The sequence below is a fragment of the Coregonus clupeaformis genome, chromosome 6 (genome assembly GCF_020615455.1).
Source record: "Coregonus clupeaformis isolate EN_2021a chromosome 6, ASM2061545v1, whole genome shotgun sequence".
NCBI classification, from domain to species: Eukaryota; Metazoa; Chordata; class Actinopteri; order Salmoniformes; family Salmonidae; genus Coregonus; species Coregonus clupeaformis.
The window spans coordinates 19,864,935-19,878,056 of NC_059197.1; the positions used below are offsets into that span (position 1 = coordinate 19,864,935).

The 13,122-nt window shown below is 43.2% G+C and overlaps 1 protein-coding gene across 1 annotated transcript in view; it reads right to left on the reverse strand.

Moving 5' to 3' along the window:
- Positions 1–2,231: 2,231 nt before the first annotated feature.
- Positions 2,232–13,122, reverse strand: part of LOC121567702 (ephrin type-A receptor 4) — a 60,411-nt gene continuing 49,520 nt past the window's right edge. Inside the window, exons 12-18 of the mRNA XM_041877927.2 lie at positions 12,807–12,868; positions 12,372–12,581; positions 12,084–12,233; positions 11,691–11,884; positions 9,936–10,094; positions 8,652–9,761; positions 2,232–3,726 (exon numbers count right to left, since the gene is read on the reverse strand). Of these exons, the coding sequence (XP_041733861.1) occupies positions 9,647–9,761; positions 9,936–10,094; positions 11,691–11,884; positions 12,084–12,233; positions 12,372–12,581; positions 12,807–12,868 (890 nt within the window). The 3' untranslated portion in view covers positions 2,232–3,726; positions 8,652–9,646. The remainder of the gene's footprint in view (positions 3,727–8,651; positions 9,762–9,935; positions 10,095–11,690; positions 11,885–12,083; positions 12,234–12,371; positions 12,582–12,806; positions 12,869–13,122) is intronic.

Genomic DNA, 13,122 nt, shown 5'->3' on the forward strand with positions numbered 1-13,122 from the left:
TGTGAATCATAATAGCACATTTTCACTCCAGTCGCCCTCCAAAGTCATCCACTCCTTCTCCTCTGTCAATAAGGGAGACAGTCAGTCACCTGGACAGCTTTGTGAAACAGCAAAACACTTCCCTCGCCGAGGATTTATCCATGAGAATAATGTTGGTCCAGAGATTAGAGTTGAAGCGTTTGGGTTATGATTATGACATTGTGGGGACCTGACTGAAGGACCCAGTCTAGACTCTAGAGTCCCTGCACAGCAGATGCTGTTAACGTCAATGTCAATGTGAAGAGGTGGTGTACTATTGTCACTGGTTCATGCTAGCAAAGTCTGTCTTTCAGATCTTCAAATTGAGTAACATCACAAAAGGTTCCAATCTAAACCTTGGCTCTGACAGTAAGGGGTTGGAGAGTTAAGCCAGTTTGAGAAGCTAGCACTTCATCTGAAGGTTTTTTAATTACATCGCTTGGAAAAGTGGGGTTGGTAGGGCTGGGAATGTTGAATCACAAGCCTTCACCCTACTTTCACTCTGTGTTTGAGTGACAACATGAGTGGGTCCAAATGATTCAATATGAAGTGATGTCTAAAACATGCATTTCAGATGTTTTCCACAAACAAAATAGTCAAACATCTAAACAAGATGTTATAGAAAAATGCCAGAAAAAAATTTAATTTATTTTAATGAAAAAAAATATGGTATCATATTTCACATTATGGTACATTGCTCCACATTAATGCCATATATATTATAACAATGGTGTAAACATTGGCATGTCTTTTTCTGCCATGTGTAGTTTAGCTTCTCCCTAATGAAAGGAATGATTAGCACAATACATCAGACTGTTCTTGGACCTCATTGGGAAGAACTAATGAGGTGAAACCACGTCATTGGGAAGAACTAATGAGGTGAAACCACGTCATTGAGAGTTGTGGTGGTGACTGCTGTCATTTTCTAGTAGCAGTGGTGAGGAGAGACTGCATTCCAACTCTTGTGTCCCAAAACATTGGTCAATACCTCAGCTTTCAAGATGACTTTGACTTACCTAGCTTATTTTGAAGACTAGAGACCTAGCATTAGAGACCTAGACCATCAGACTAGAGACCTAGCATTAGAGACCTAGACCATCAGACTAGAGACCTAGCATTTCCAAATGACCTACACCTCCTTTTCTGACTTTCTGTCTTTTCACTTTCTCTGTGCAGCCCTTTCTCATTTCTGTCTCTCGTTTTATTTATTTCATTTTCTCCATCTCTCTCTCTCTCTCTCTCTGTGTCAAACCTCTGCTTCTCCTTGTCTCTCTTTTCCTATCTGTCTCAAATCAAGTCACATTTTACTTGTCACATGCAGCGAATACAACGGGTGGGTGGTGTAGTCTTTACCGTGGAACGCTAGCTAACGAGCTCTTCCCAACGATGCAAAAATAATAATACAAATAAAAATAGTAACAGTGAAGGTTGTGTAGTTCTGACTTGCTTTTCAAAATGGTCAACAGTCTGGAGTTTAACATTAAAACAGGAATGTTCTGTGGAATTTGATCTTGTTAAACTTCAATCCAATAATGTGAAATGTTCTGCTGTCTTCTTTCAAAGACCCACCACATTACCCTGCAAGTACACACACACACACACACACACACACACACACACACACACACACACACACACACACACACACACACACACACACACACACACACACACAGGCATACGCACACACACACGCAGGCATACACACACACACACACACACACACACACACACACACACAGAAACACACATACTTACACGCACACACCACTCAATTTCCCTTCAAAGCCAATAAGCATCTCCTTCTGCAATCATTCTTCCCTAGCTAACATATGCATGCCTTGTTATGGGGCTTCCTCAGGAAACGTGTAAAACACCATTTGGCAGAGAATACAGTACTTCAGCTCCCATTCTAAAAATGGCCTCAGTTCTCCCTCTTTCTCTCCCTAACAAGCCTCGGACAATCTGTGTTTTATCGCCCCTGGAAATGAGCGCAGGAAACAGATGTTGTTCTGATTAAACACACCGACCGTGCCAAAAGCCCTCCGACGCCTTGTGGCCCGAGACACAACCTGCAGCTCACAGTCAGATAGATCTATCTGTTCTCATGTGCCGCAGAGGGAACTCACTGCCAACTCACTGGGGAGTGTGTGTGTGCGCACGTGCGCGCGTGTGTGTGTATCGTTATAACAAGCAGGAAACAAACCCAGTCGGATGGTTTCTACTTTAATAAGAATGCACCATATGGCAACCCTTCATTTTCTTCACTTTTGCTATCATTTTAAAAACTAGATATAAAAGACCATAAATAATGACATAAGTTACATATACCTAAAATCCTTGACAAAATCAATTGAATGACCCCAAAAAATTACAAAATAAAAAAAGAGATTGAAAGAATGTTAGATCTACATGGCTAGTCATGTTGCATCAGAATGCATACAATGACAAACATTAATTTGTGTTTTGTTAGGTTGTTTCATCATGAACTAAATGAAAGAGTATTATACAGTACATTCTGTTTTCCTTTCCTCAAATTTCTTGCATATTTCCACATGACAGTTCCTTGACGGATTAAAACCCAACTTCACCAAAGAGAAGAGCATTGAGCTGGGCTGGAATGGAGGATGGAGGAATCTGTAGTATGTGAACCATCACATATGATTGGAAAAACATTCAGATTATAACGATTGTATAAAAAAATACAAATAAAAGTCCTTTGAATGAAACCTGACTGTCATTTGGTGCATATCTGAAAAAATAAAAATGAAACGAGACCAATGATTTTCCCTTCTTATCAACCTCCCCAGCATCAAGTCCTTGTTGACTACATAGGTGCATCCTTTTAAAACATCCCCTGCTCAAAATCCAGAAAGATGGTTCCGCCGTGTCTTTGCTTCAGCTCGGAGAGTCCACTCTGCTTTCTAATGAGAGAACCTATGCCGCGCACTGTCCGTCTGTCCTTCTGTCAGTACAGGAGGCTATTGTCCATATATTCAACTGGATCCCACTACTAAAGCCAATGCAGTTAAGGGTGTATTGAAAACGTCAAAGCTCTTGTTGCTGAAGGGGATTGACAGAGCAGGAGTAGTGGCACACTTTACATTGTTTTGTCGACACAAAGCAATTGATGAAATTCCAAAACAAATCCGTAAACCCCATCATCCACTGTAGCATAAAAACAGACAACTATTGATATTACTTTGAAGACATCATAGACACTCATACAGACACAAACACACACACATACACACACACACACACATACACACACACACACATACACACACTCACTCACTCACTCACTCACTCAAACACACATGGTGCACACTCATCACACTACCACATGCTCGCTGTTACCATACTCTCACTTTACATGCAAACCAAAAACACAAAGGAAAATAAACTTCAAAATTCATAAAACAAGTACATCATCCGCTGGAGAAAGGTCTAGTTTATATTACATTTTTAAAAATGTTTTTTAAGTGTTTCTGAATCATTCATATTGTTTCTGTAAGCTGTTGGTGGCGGTCATGGAGCACTAGTCTGTTTGTCCGTTCTGAAAAACGGAGCGACGGCGAACAGCGAACGTGCCAGACATGGAGAGATGAATTTCTCATCCTGGAGTTAGAGGAGACTCCAAGGAGAAGAGGAGGAATTCTGGTCATGGGGAGAGGGAGGAATCCTGTTGATGATAGACGGTGGCAGCTGGAGGAGAGAGGGAGAGAAGAGATTGTGTATGAGAGGTTACGTCAGTCATGGTTGGATTTGAATGTTTTCAGTTTGAATGCCAGTTTCTGCCTGGCATAGAACTACTCAAATCTCCTTGTCATGCCCAACAACACATACTGTACCAGTTAATGCATATGGAAAGTTCTAGTCATATATAGCTAAACAAAAACATCAGCCTTCACCAACCGATACAATGACATCACTGCATTATTGGTTGGCAAAAACCAACAATAGAAAACATTTCCTTCATTATGGGAATCGATCCTGAGTCATGCCACTCTGATAGGCTGCAGACCTGGGTTTAAATACTATTTAAAATCTTTCAAATACTTTAAGCATTTGGTTTAGCCTGCCTAGAGTGGCAGATGGGAAGGGTTTGCAGTTTTGCTACTCTTCTATTGGCTCCATTGCACCAGGCAAGCGCAATCAAGCCCAGCAAAAGTATTCAATATGATTTCAAATAGTATTTGAACCCAGGTGTGAGCGGCTGCGGTGTGCTGTCTGCTGACTCATTTAGTGATTAATTGTCCTCATTCACACGCCAGGCGGGTTAGAGCAGTGACTGATCTGAGAACAGGGCTTATTGATCTACATTTACGTCATTTAGCAGACGCTCTTATCCAGAGCGACTTACAAATTGGTGCATTCAACTTATGATAGCCAGTGGGGGGGGTAGAATGATTACTTTTATACTATTCCAGGTATTCCTTAAAGGGGTAGGGTTTCAAGTGTCTCCGGAAGGTGGTCAGTGACTCCGCTGTCCTGGCGTCGTGGGGGAGCTTGTTCCACCATTGCCAGAGCAGCGAATAACTTTGACTGGGCTGAGCGGGAACTGTGCTTCCGTAGAGGTAGGGGGGCTAGCAGGCCAGAGGTGGATGAACGTAGTGCCCTCGTTTGGGTGTAGGGTCTGATCAGAGCCTGAAGGTAAGGAGGTGCTTCCCTATTGGCTCAGGTGCTGGGCTGCTTGTTTATTAACACACCACTCAAAAAGATCAGCACTCAATGAGCTCACCAATACAGAGAGAGAGAGAGAGAGAGAGAGAGAGAGAGAGAGAGAGAGAGAGAGAGAGAGAGAGAGAGAGAGAGAGAGAGAGAGAGAGAGAGAGAGAGAGAGAGACAGTACTAGAGTATAGATACACTGCAGAGAGAGAGAGAGTACTACAGTACAGATACACTGCAGAGAGAGAGAGAGAGAGAGACAGTACTACAGTATAGATACACTGCAGAGAGAGAGTTAGTACTACAGTATAGATACACTGCAGAGAGAGAGTTAGTACTACAGTATAGATACACTGCAGAGAGAGTGTTAGACAGTACCACAGTATGTACACACTGCAGAGGTTTAGAAAGTGTAATTGCCAACATTACCGCAGTATATACAGTGCATTCGGAAAGTATTCAGACCCTTGACTTTTTACACATTTTGTTACGTTACAGCCTTATTCTAAAATTGATTAAATTGTTTTTTCCCTCATCAATCTACACACAATACCCCATAATGTCAAAGCAAAAACAGGTTTTTAGAATGTTTAGCTAATTTATATATATTTTTTAACTGAAATATCACATTTACATAAGTATTCAGACCCTTTACTCAGTACTTTGTTGAAGCAGCTTTGGCAGCGATTACAGATTAGAGTCTTCTTGGGTACGATGCTACAAGCTTGGCAGTTGGGAGTTTCTCCCATTCTTCTCTGCAGATCCTCTCAAACTCTGTCAGGTTGGATGGGTAGTGTCGCTGCACAGCTATTTTCAGGTCTCTCCAGAGATGGCCCTGGCTGGGCCACTCAAGGACATTCAGAGACTTGTCACGAAGCCACTCCTGCGTTGTCTTGGCTGTGTGCTTGGGGTTGTTGTCCTGTTGGAAGGTGAACCTTCGCCCCAGTCTGAGGTCCTGAGCACTCTGGAGCAGGTTTTCATCAAGGATCTCTCTGTGCTTTGCTCCGTTCATCTTTCCCTCCTTCCTGACTAGTCTCCCAGTCCCTGCCGCTGAAAAACATCCCCACAGCATGATGCTGCCACCACCATGCTTCACTGTAGGGATTGTGCCAGGTTTCCTCCAGACGTGACGCTTGGCATTCAGGCCAAAGAGTTCAATCTTGGTTTCATCAGACCAGAGAATCTTGTTTCTCATGGTCTAAGAGTCCTTTAGGTGCCTTTTGGCAAACTCCAAGCGGGCTGTCATGTGCCTTTTACTGAGGAGTGGCTTCCGTCTAGCCACTCTACCATAAAAGCCTGATTGGAGGAGTGCTGCAGAAATGGTTGTCCTTCTGGAAGTTTCTCCCATCTCCAAAGAGGAACTCTGGAGCTCTGTCAGAGTGACCATCGGGTTCTTGGTCACCTCCCTAACCAAGGCCCTTCTCCCCCGATTGCTCAGTTTGGCCGGGCGGCCAGCTCTAGGAAGAGTCTTGGTGGTTCTAAACTTCTTCCATTTAAGAATGATGGAGGCCACTGTGTTCTTAGGGACCTTCAATGCTGCAGAAATGTTTTGGTACCCTTCCCCAGATCTGTGTCTCAACACAATCCTGTCTCGGAGCTCTATGGACAATTCCTTCGACATCATGGCTTTGTTTTTGCTCTGACATGCACTGTCAACTGTGGGACCTTATATAGACAGGTGTGTGCCTTTCCAAATCATGTCTAATCAATTGAATTTACCACAGGTGGACTCCAATCAAGTTGTAGAAACAGCTCAAGGATGATGAATGGAAACAGGATGCACCTGAGCTCAATTTCGAGTCTCATAGCAAAAGGTCTGAATACTTACAGTTGAAGTCGGAAGTTTACATAAACTTAGGTTGGAGTCATTAAAACTCGTTTTTCAACCACTCCACAAATTTCTTGTTAACAAACAAGTCGGTTAGGACATCTACTTTGTGCATGACACAAGTAATATTTCCAACAATTGTTTATAGACAGATTATTTCACTTATAATTCACTGTATCACAATTCCAGTAGGTCAGAAGTTTACATACACTAAGTTGACTGTGCCTTTAAACAGCTTGGAAAATTCCAGAAAATGATGTCATGGCTTTAGAAGCTTCTGATAGGCTAATTGACATTATTTGAGTCAATTGGAGGTGTACCTGTGGAGGTATTTCAAGGCCTACCTTGAAACTCAGTGCCTCTTTGCTTGACATCATGGGAAATTCCAAAGAAATCAGCCAATACCTCAGAAAGAAAATTGTAGACCTCCACAAGTCTGGTTCATCATTGGGAGCAATTTCCAAATGCCTGAAGGTACAACGTTAATCTGTACAAACAATAGTACGCAAGTATAAACACCATGGGACCACACAGCCGTCATACCGCTCAGGAATCTCCTAGAGATGAATGTACTTTGGTGCGAAAAGTGCAAATCAATCCCAGAACAACAGCAAAGGACCTTGTGAAGATGCTGGAGGAAACAGGTACAAAAGTATCTATATCCACAGTAAAACGAGCCCTATATCGACATAACCTGAAAGGCCACTCAGCAAGGAAGAAGCCACTGCTCCAAAACCGCCATAAAAAAGACAGACTATGGTTTGCAACTGCACATGGGGACAAAGATCATACTTTTTGGAGAAATATCCTCTGGTCTGATGAAACAAAAATAGAACTGTTTGGCAATAATGACCATTGTTATGTTTGGTGGAAAAAGGGGGATGCTTGCAAGCCAAAGAACACCATCCCAACCGTGAAGCACGGGGGTGGCAGCATCATGCTGTGGGGGTGGTTTGCTGCAGGAGGGACTGGTGCACTTCACAAAATAGATGGCATCATGAGGAAGGAAAATTATGTGGATATATTGAAGCAACATCTCAAGACATCAGTCAGGAAGTTAAAGCTTGGTCGCAAATGGGTCTTCCAAATGGACAATGACCCCAAACATACTTCCAAAGTTGTGGCAAAATGTCTTAAGGACAACAAAGTCAAGGTATTGGAGTGGCCATCACAAAACCCTGACCTCAATCCTATAGAACATTTGTGGGCAGAACTGAAAAAGCGTGTGCGAGCAAGAAGGCCTACAAACCTGACTCAGTTACACCAGCTCTGTCAGGAGGAATGGGCCAAAATTCACCCAACTTATTGTGGGAAGCTTGTGGAAGGCTACCTGAAATGTTTGACCCAAGTTAAACAATTTAAAGGCAATGCTACCAAATACTAATTGAGTGTATGTAAACTTCTGACCCACTGGGAATGTGATTAAAGAAATAAAAGCTGAAATAAATCATTCTCTCTACTATTATTCTGACATTTCACATTCTTAAAATAAAGTGGTGATCCTAACTGACCTAAGACAGGGCATTTTTACTAGGATTAAATGTCAGGAATTGTGAAAAACTGAGTTTAAATGTATTTGGCTAAGGTGTATGTAAACTTCCGACTTCAACTGTATGTAAATAAGTTATTTATGTTTTTTATTTTTTATACATTTTCAAAAATGTCTAAAACCCTGTTTTTGCTTCGTCATTATGGGGTATTGTGTGTAGATTGATGAGGACATGTTTTTATTTAATCCAATTTAGAATAACGTAACAAAATGTGGAAAAAGTCAAGGGGTCTGAATACTTTGTGAATGCACTGTACATAATGATCCAGCTCAGACCTGAATAAGCTCACATACTATAGTGTTTTATAGTTAATAGTTTGTTTGTTTGTTGTGTTAATGCCAACAAAGATACGTCAAATAGAAATCAAATCAATTCAAATCAAATCAAATGTTATTTGTCACATGCTTCGGGAAACAACAGGTGTAGACTAACAGTGAAATGCTTACGTATGGACCCTTCCCAACAATGCAGAGAGGTAAAAAGAGAAGTAATTGTTTAAAAAAATTACACAAGGAATAAATACACAATGAGTAACGATAACTTGACTAAAATAACTAAGGGAAGGGTCGTTTATAGATCCTTACCATGGTGATTGATGATTGAATAATGTCCAGCATGTTTTCTCTTGTTTATTTTGATGTCGTTGTTGTTTTGTTACATATCCATCTCTCCGCAGTAGTGCACAGTTGTGTCCAAATAAATCCCATACTCCTTTGCTCTCAGTTCCATGTTCAGGAAACAAATACACAGTAAGAATCAAACTGGTCCAAACAGCTGTCCGTCAAAGAACATAGAGCAATAATCAGACCCAGGGGGACGGGCTGTAATCCAAAGGGGGTGATGAAAGATGATCCAAATAAAATGTTTGAGGAGGGGTGAGATGGTGGTTTGGGAGGACAAGGGGTAGGAATGCACCTCTTTAGATCAAAGACATTCTGAGAAAAATGCTTAATGTCCTGAGGGCAACAAAACAGCCCATTCTGGGACAAAACAAGACCAGAACAGAGCAAAACACAGAACTCCCTTCCCCTCCCTCCTCCATCCATCCCTCCCTCAACCTCAGATTCAGAACATCAGTGTTTATCTCGAGGTTGGAATCCTCCATTTTGTCTGTTGGTGTTCGAATGGATCCAGCTGAGAAAGACAATGGAGGGTATGGCAGCGAGTCACAGAGAACAATTCATACACACAGAACAGAACACAGTTACGGGACAAAACCCTGCTCTGTGGGTATTCCAGACAGAACTTTCCAGAAACATTACTCTTGCCCAGAGGAGCGATCCCCTCTGAATTCCTTCCAGACCATTGAAGGCACTCCAGTTGGCCTCTCGGAAAAGCTTTCCGTCCTTCCCGTTCCCAGAGCCGCTTGGACAGAAAAATATCCCGTTCTCAAAAGGGCAAGGTCTAATGTCTGATAAAAAGTGCATTTTTTTCCCACTTTTCTTCTTCTTGTTCTTCTCTTCTTCTTTTAAATCCAATTTAAAGTGCATGGATGAGGTAAACAATTTGATTGTTAATTTGTCTTTTTATATTTTATTTTTATTATCCGTAAGAAATTAAGTTGTTTCCTTCTCCTGGATCAGACCGGAACCATTCTGCCTTGCATCTGTTGCATTTGGGAGAGCATTCCCTGGACGCTGGTCAGGATTTTATTCTGGTGTGAAGCTGAGGAGATTCCAATTCGGCCCATGTCCCTGTTTTAACAAGAGGAGGAAAGAAAACATTAGGAACCAAGACAAACTATGATAGCTTTCTGATTCATATGTTAGATTAAACAGCCTCTCTAGGTGCCAACCCAACCTTATATAACTGAGTAAAAAAGTCAGACAAGTCTCTCCTGGATGCTGAGTAAACCAAGCATAACTCACTCCTGTGTCATATGAACCACAGCCTCTGGGGTGGTGTATCCTGCTGCGGTGAAGTTGTCACTGTATCTCTCCATGCCGATGGCCTGCAGCCAGTCCTCCACAGAGCCCAGGGCCGAGGCCACCTCCGGGCTGACCGGCTCCAGGAGGGTGGTACTGGGTCTGGGGACAGAGAGGGATGGAGTGGGAGAGGGTCAGTCTACATCCAGACAACTTCCACTATATTAAAGCAACAGTACCTAAACCTTTCTGTTGTCTAACCCACCTAAATCTTTAGTATGTTTTCTTTTGACCCACCAAATAAATAAATACTTTATTTTTTTTATAACTACAATCTTCACCCATTGACCGAAATGAATAAGCCTCAACCCACTAACTGTGTATCAAGCTACCTAAACCACCATTTTGAGAAACTGTTGTCAAATGACTTGGCAGTAAGAAACTGATGGATTAGAATGGCACTGCTCTTGTTTCTTACATCCCCTCACCTGTTACTCAACCAATTAAATCAGGACCTGAGGAGGAGGGAGAGACACGGTGCCCTCTGGCCTTATGGGTAGTGATGTTTTTCATCATCTGACATTAGCCTATCCCAGGGGCCAGGCACATGTGAACTACAGTCTACCCTGAGACTTTGAAAAAGGAACTGTAATTCTTCAGCCTCTCTTCTATCTTTCTGTCACATATTTTTTCTGATGGAATCAGCAGGTTAGTCAAACTAAGCGCTAGCATGCCTCCCATCTCTATTTGTCCTCCAAGACAGAAGCCAAGTGAAACACAGTTTCTCCCTGGTGTCACTGACACGGTTAGTTAATCCTTATTTAAATAGAAAACATTAACAACACACACTGTGGCTTTAACCTCACACTGCTTCTCCCCCAGCATGCAGATATTCATCATGACTCATGTCGTTCTTTAAAGGCACACACCAACAGAGAACTACATTCCCCCTCCTTTTCCATCCCTCCATCCCTCCTTCACAACGATGTCTGCCATCAAATATTTACCCAGGGCTGGTGTGGCCGAGGTGAGGGATTGAGCACGCTCACTACGGTCCCACTCCACTGCTCCCCTCCTCCCCTCCTCCCCTCCTCCCCTCCTCCATAATTTAACAGGTGTTGGCTGAAAGGCTTGGGCTGCTGGGTTCAAGCGCCACTTTGGTCTGGCTGGGGGGGGCTGGGGACTGTTGGAGGGGTCAGGGTGGGGTGGGGGGAGCTCTGGGGTAGTACACAGGCCCCTTACTTTGTTGCGAAAGTTGTTGTGAAATACTGTGGTGCTTTGAGCGTCTTTCTCCATCTCTACCACCCTGAGCCATGGAACCAGTATGTGGATTTGATATGTTGCTACACCCCCTCCCCACCCCCACCCCTGTAGAACATCCCTCCCCCTTCTTTAACTGTAAAAGCTGTTCATGGGATTCAGTTCCACTAATTACTCCTCTAGGACTCTCTCTCCCCTTCTCCCCATCTCTCGCCCTCTCTCTCCCTCTCTCCCTGTGTTAAAGTGGAAAAGACTTCCCTCCCCGACTAGTTCTGGGTCTATAAACACACATAAGTCTTCCTAGGAGTAATGGCTCCTATTTAAAGGGGGCTTTTTATTACATACTGCTAGCTACCATTGTAATTCTCAACTCTATTAGAACGCATACTGTATTTTACAAGGTGTACCATTCAGTTAATGTTGTATGGAAGTATATAAAACAGTACTGATTACACACATTCCAATAATAGTGAATAAACCAGGAAATCCCTGTCTCACCGTGTGGTCTCTCCTCCAGTCCTCTTCAGGCTGTTGGGGTTCCGGATCAGTTTGTCCAGCATGTTGACGATTTGGCCAAACTTGGGCCTGTCGCCCCTCTCCCTCTGCCAGCAGTCCAGCATCAGCTGGTGCAGTGCCACGGGGCAGTCCATGGGTGGGGGAAGCCTGTACCCCTCATCTATGGCCTTGATCACCTGGGGGGAGAGAGGGCAAAGGTTAGAGGTTAGGGTTGACGGTAGACTGTGAGCTAGATTACAATTTTTATAATTGAATAATAGGATGGAATCATGAAAATTGTACAGCTGTAATTGCACAGATAATACTTTTTATAATGACATAACATAATTATTATTTTACGTTTTAAACCTGAATATGTTCTTATTGTAGACTTACATCCTGGTTACTCATGTCCCAATATGGCCTCTCCCCATACGACATCACTTCCCACATGACGATGCCGTAGCTCCACACGTCGCTGGCCGAGGTGAACTTCCTGTAGGCGATGGCCTCTGGGGCTGTCCAGCGAATGGGGATCTTCCCTCCCTGTGATTGACAGGTAACAGGCTGTAAGTATCGCTCACACTGTACCAAATACATAGATACATACAAGCATAAAATGCTGAAATTGATTAACACTACAGCCACACACACACACAAACTTGTGCACACACACACTCTTACCCTGGTGGTGTATGCAGCCTCGGGGTCGTCCTCCAGTACTCGTGACATGCCGAAGTCAGACACCTTACACACCAGGTTGCTGTTGACCAGGATGTTGCGTGCAGCCAGGTCTCTGTGGACATAGCTCATATCAGACAGGTACTTCATGCCCGACGCGATGCCACGCAAGATGCCCACCAGCTGGATCACCGTGAAACGCCCGTCATTCTTCTAGAGAAGCAAACAAACAAATCATGTTAGGTAATGTTTGTATGCAGTGGCAGGATGTGATGATGATTGTAGAGTAGAGTAAGTAATCATAATCTTGATGATGTTGCTTGTTTGACATTCATTAAGCGGATAACGGCTGTAATAGTCAAGCTAGAGTTCTGAACATACGCAAGCAGACACATACCACACACAGAGTTGAATCCACACACACACTGTATCACTTACCCTCAGAAATGCATCCAGCGAACCATTCTCCATGTACTCTGTGATAATCATCACTGGTTTACCTGAAGAAAGAGAGAGGGAGAGAGGGAGGGAGGTAGGGAGGGAGAGGGAGGGAGAGGGAGAGAGAGAGAAAGGGAGAGAGGAGAGAAAATGAAAGGCAGATGATTATGGAGGTAAATTATGCACATCACTGCCCAACGCAAGAGGAGAGCAGTGCTTCTCAGGGGTGTGTGTGTGTGTGTGTGTGTGTGTGTGTGGTGTATGTTGGGTGTGTGTGTGTGTGTGGGGGGTACACCATTAGTCTCAGTCCCGTAGT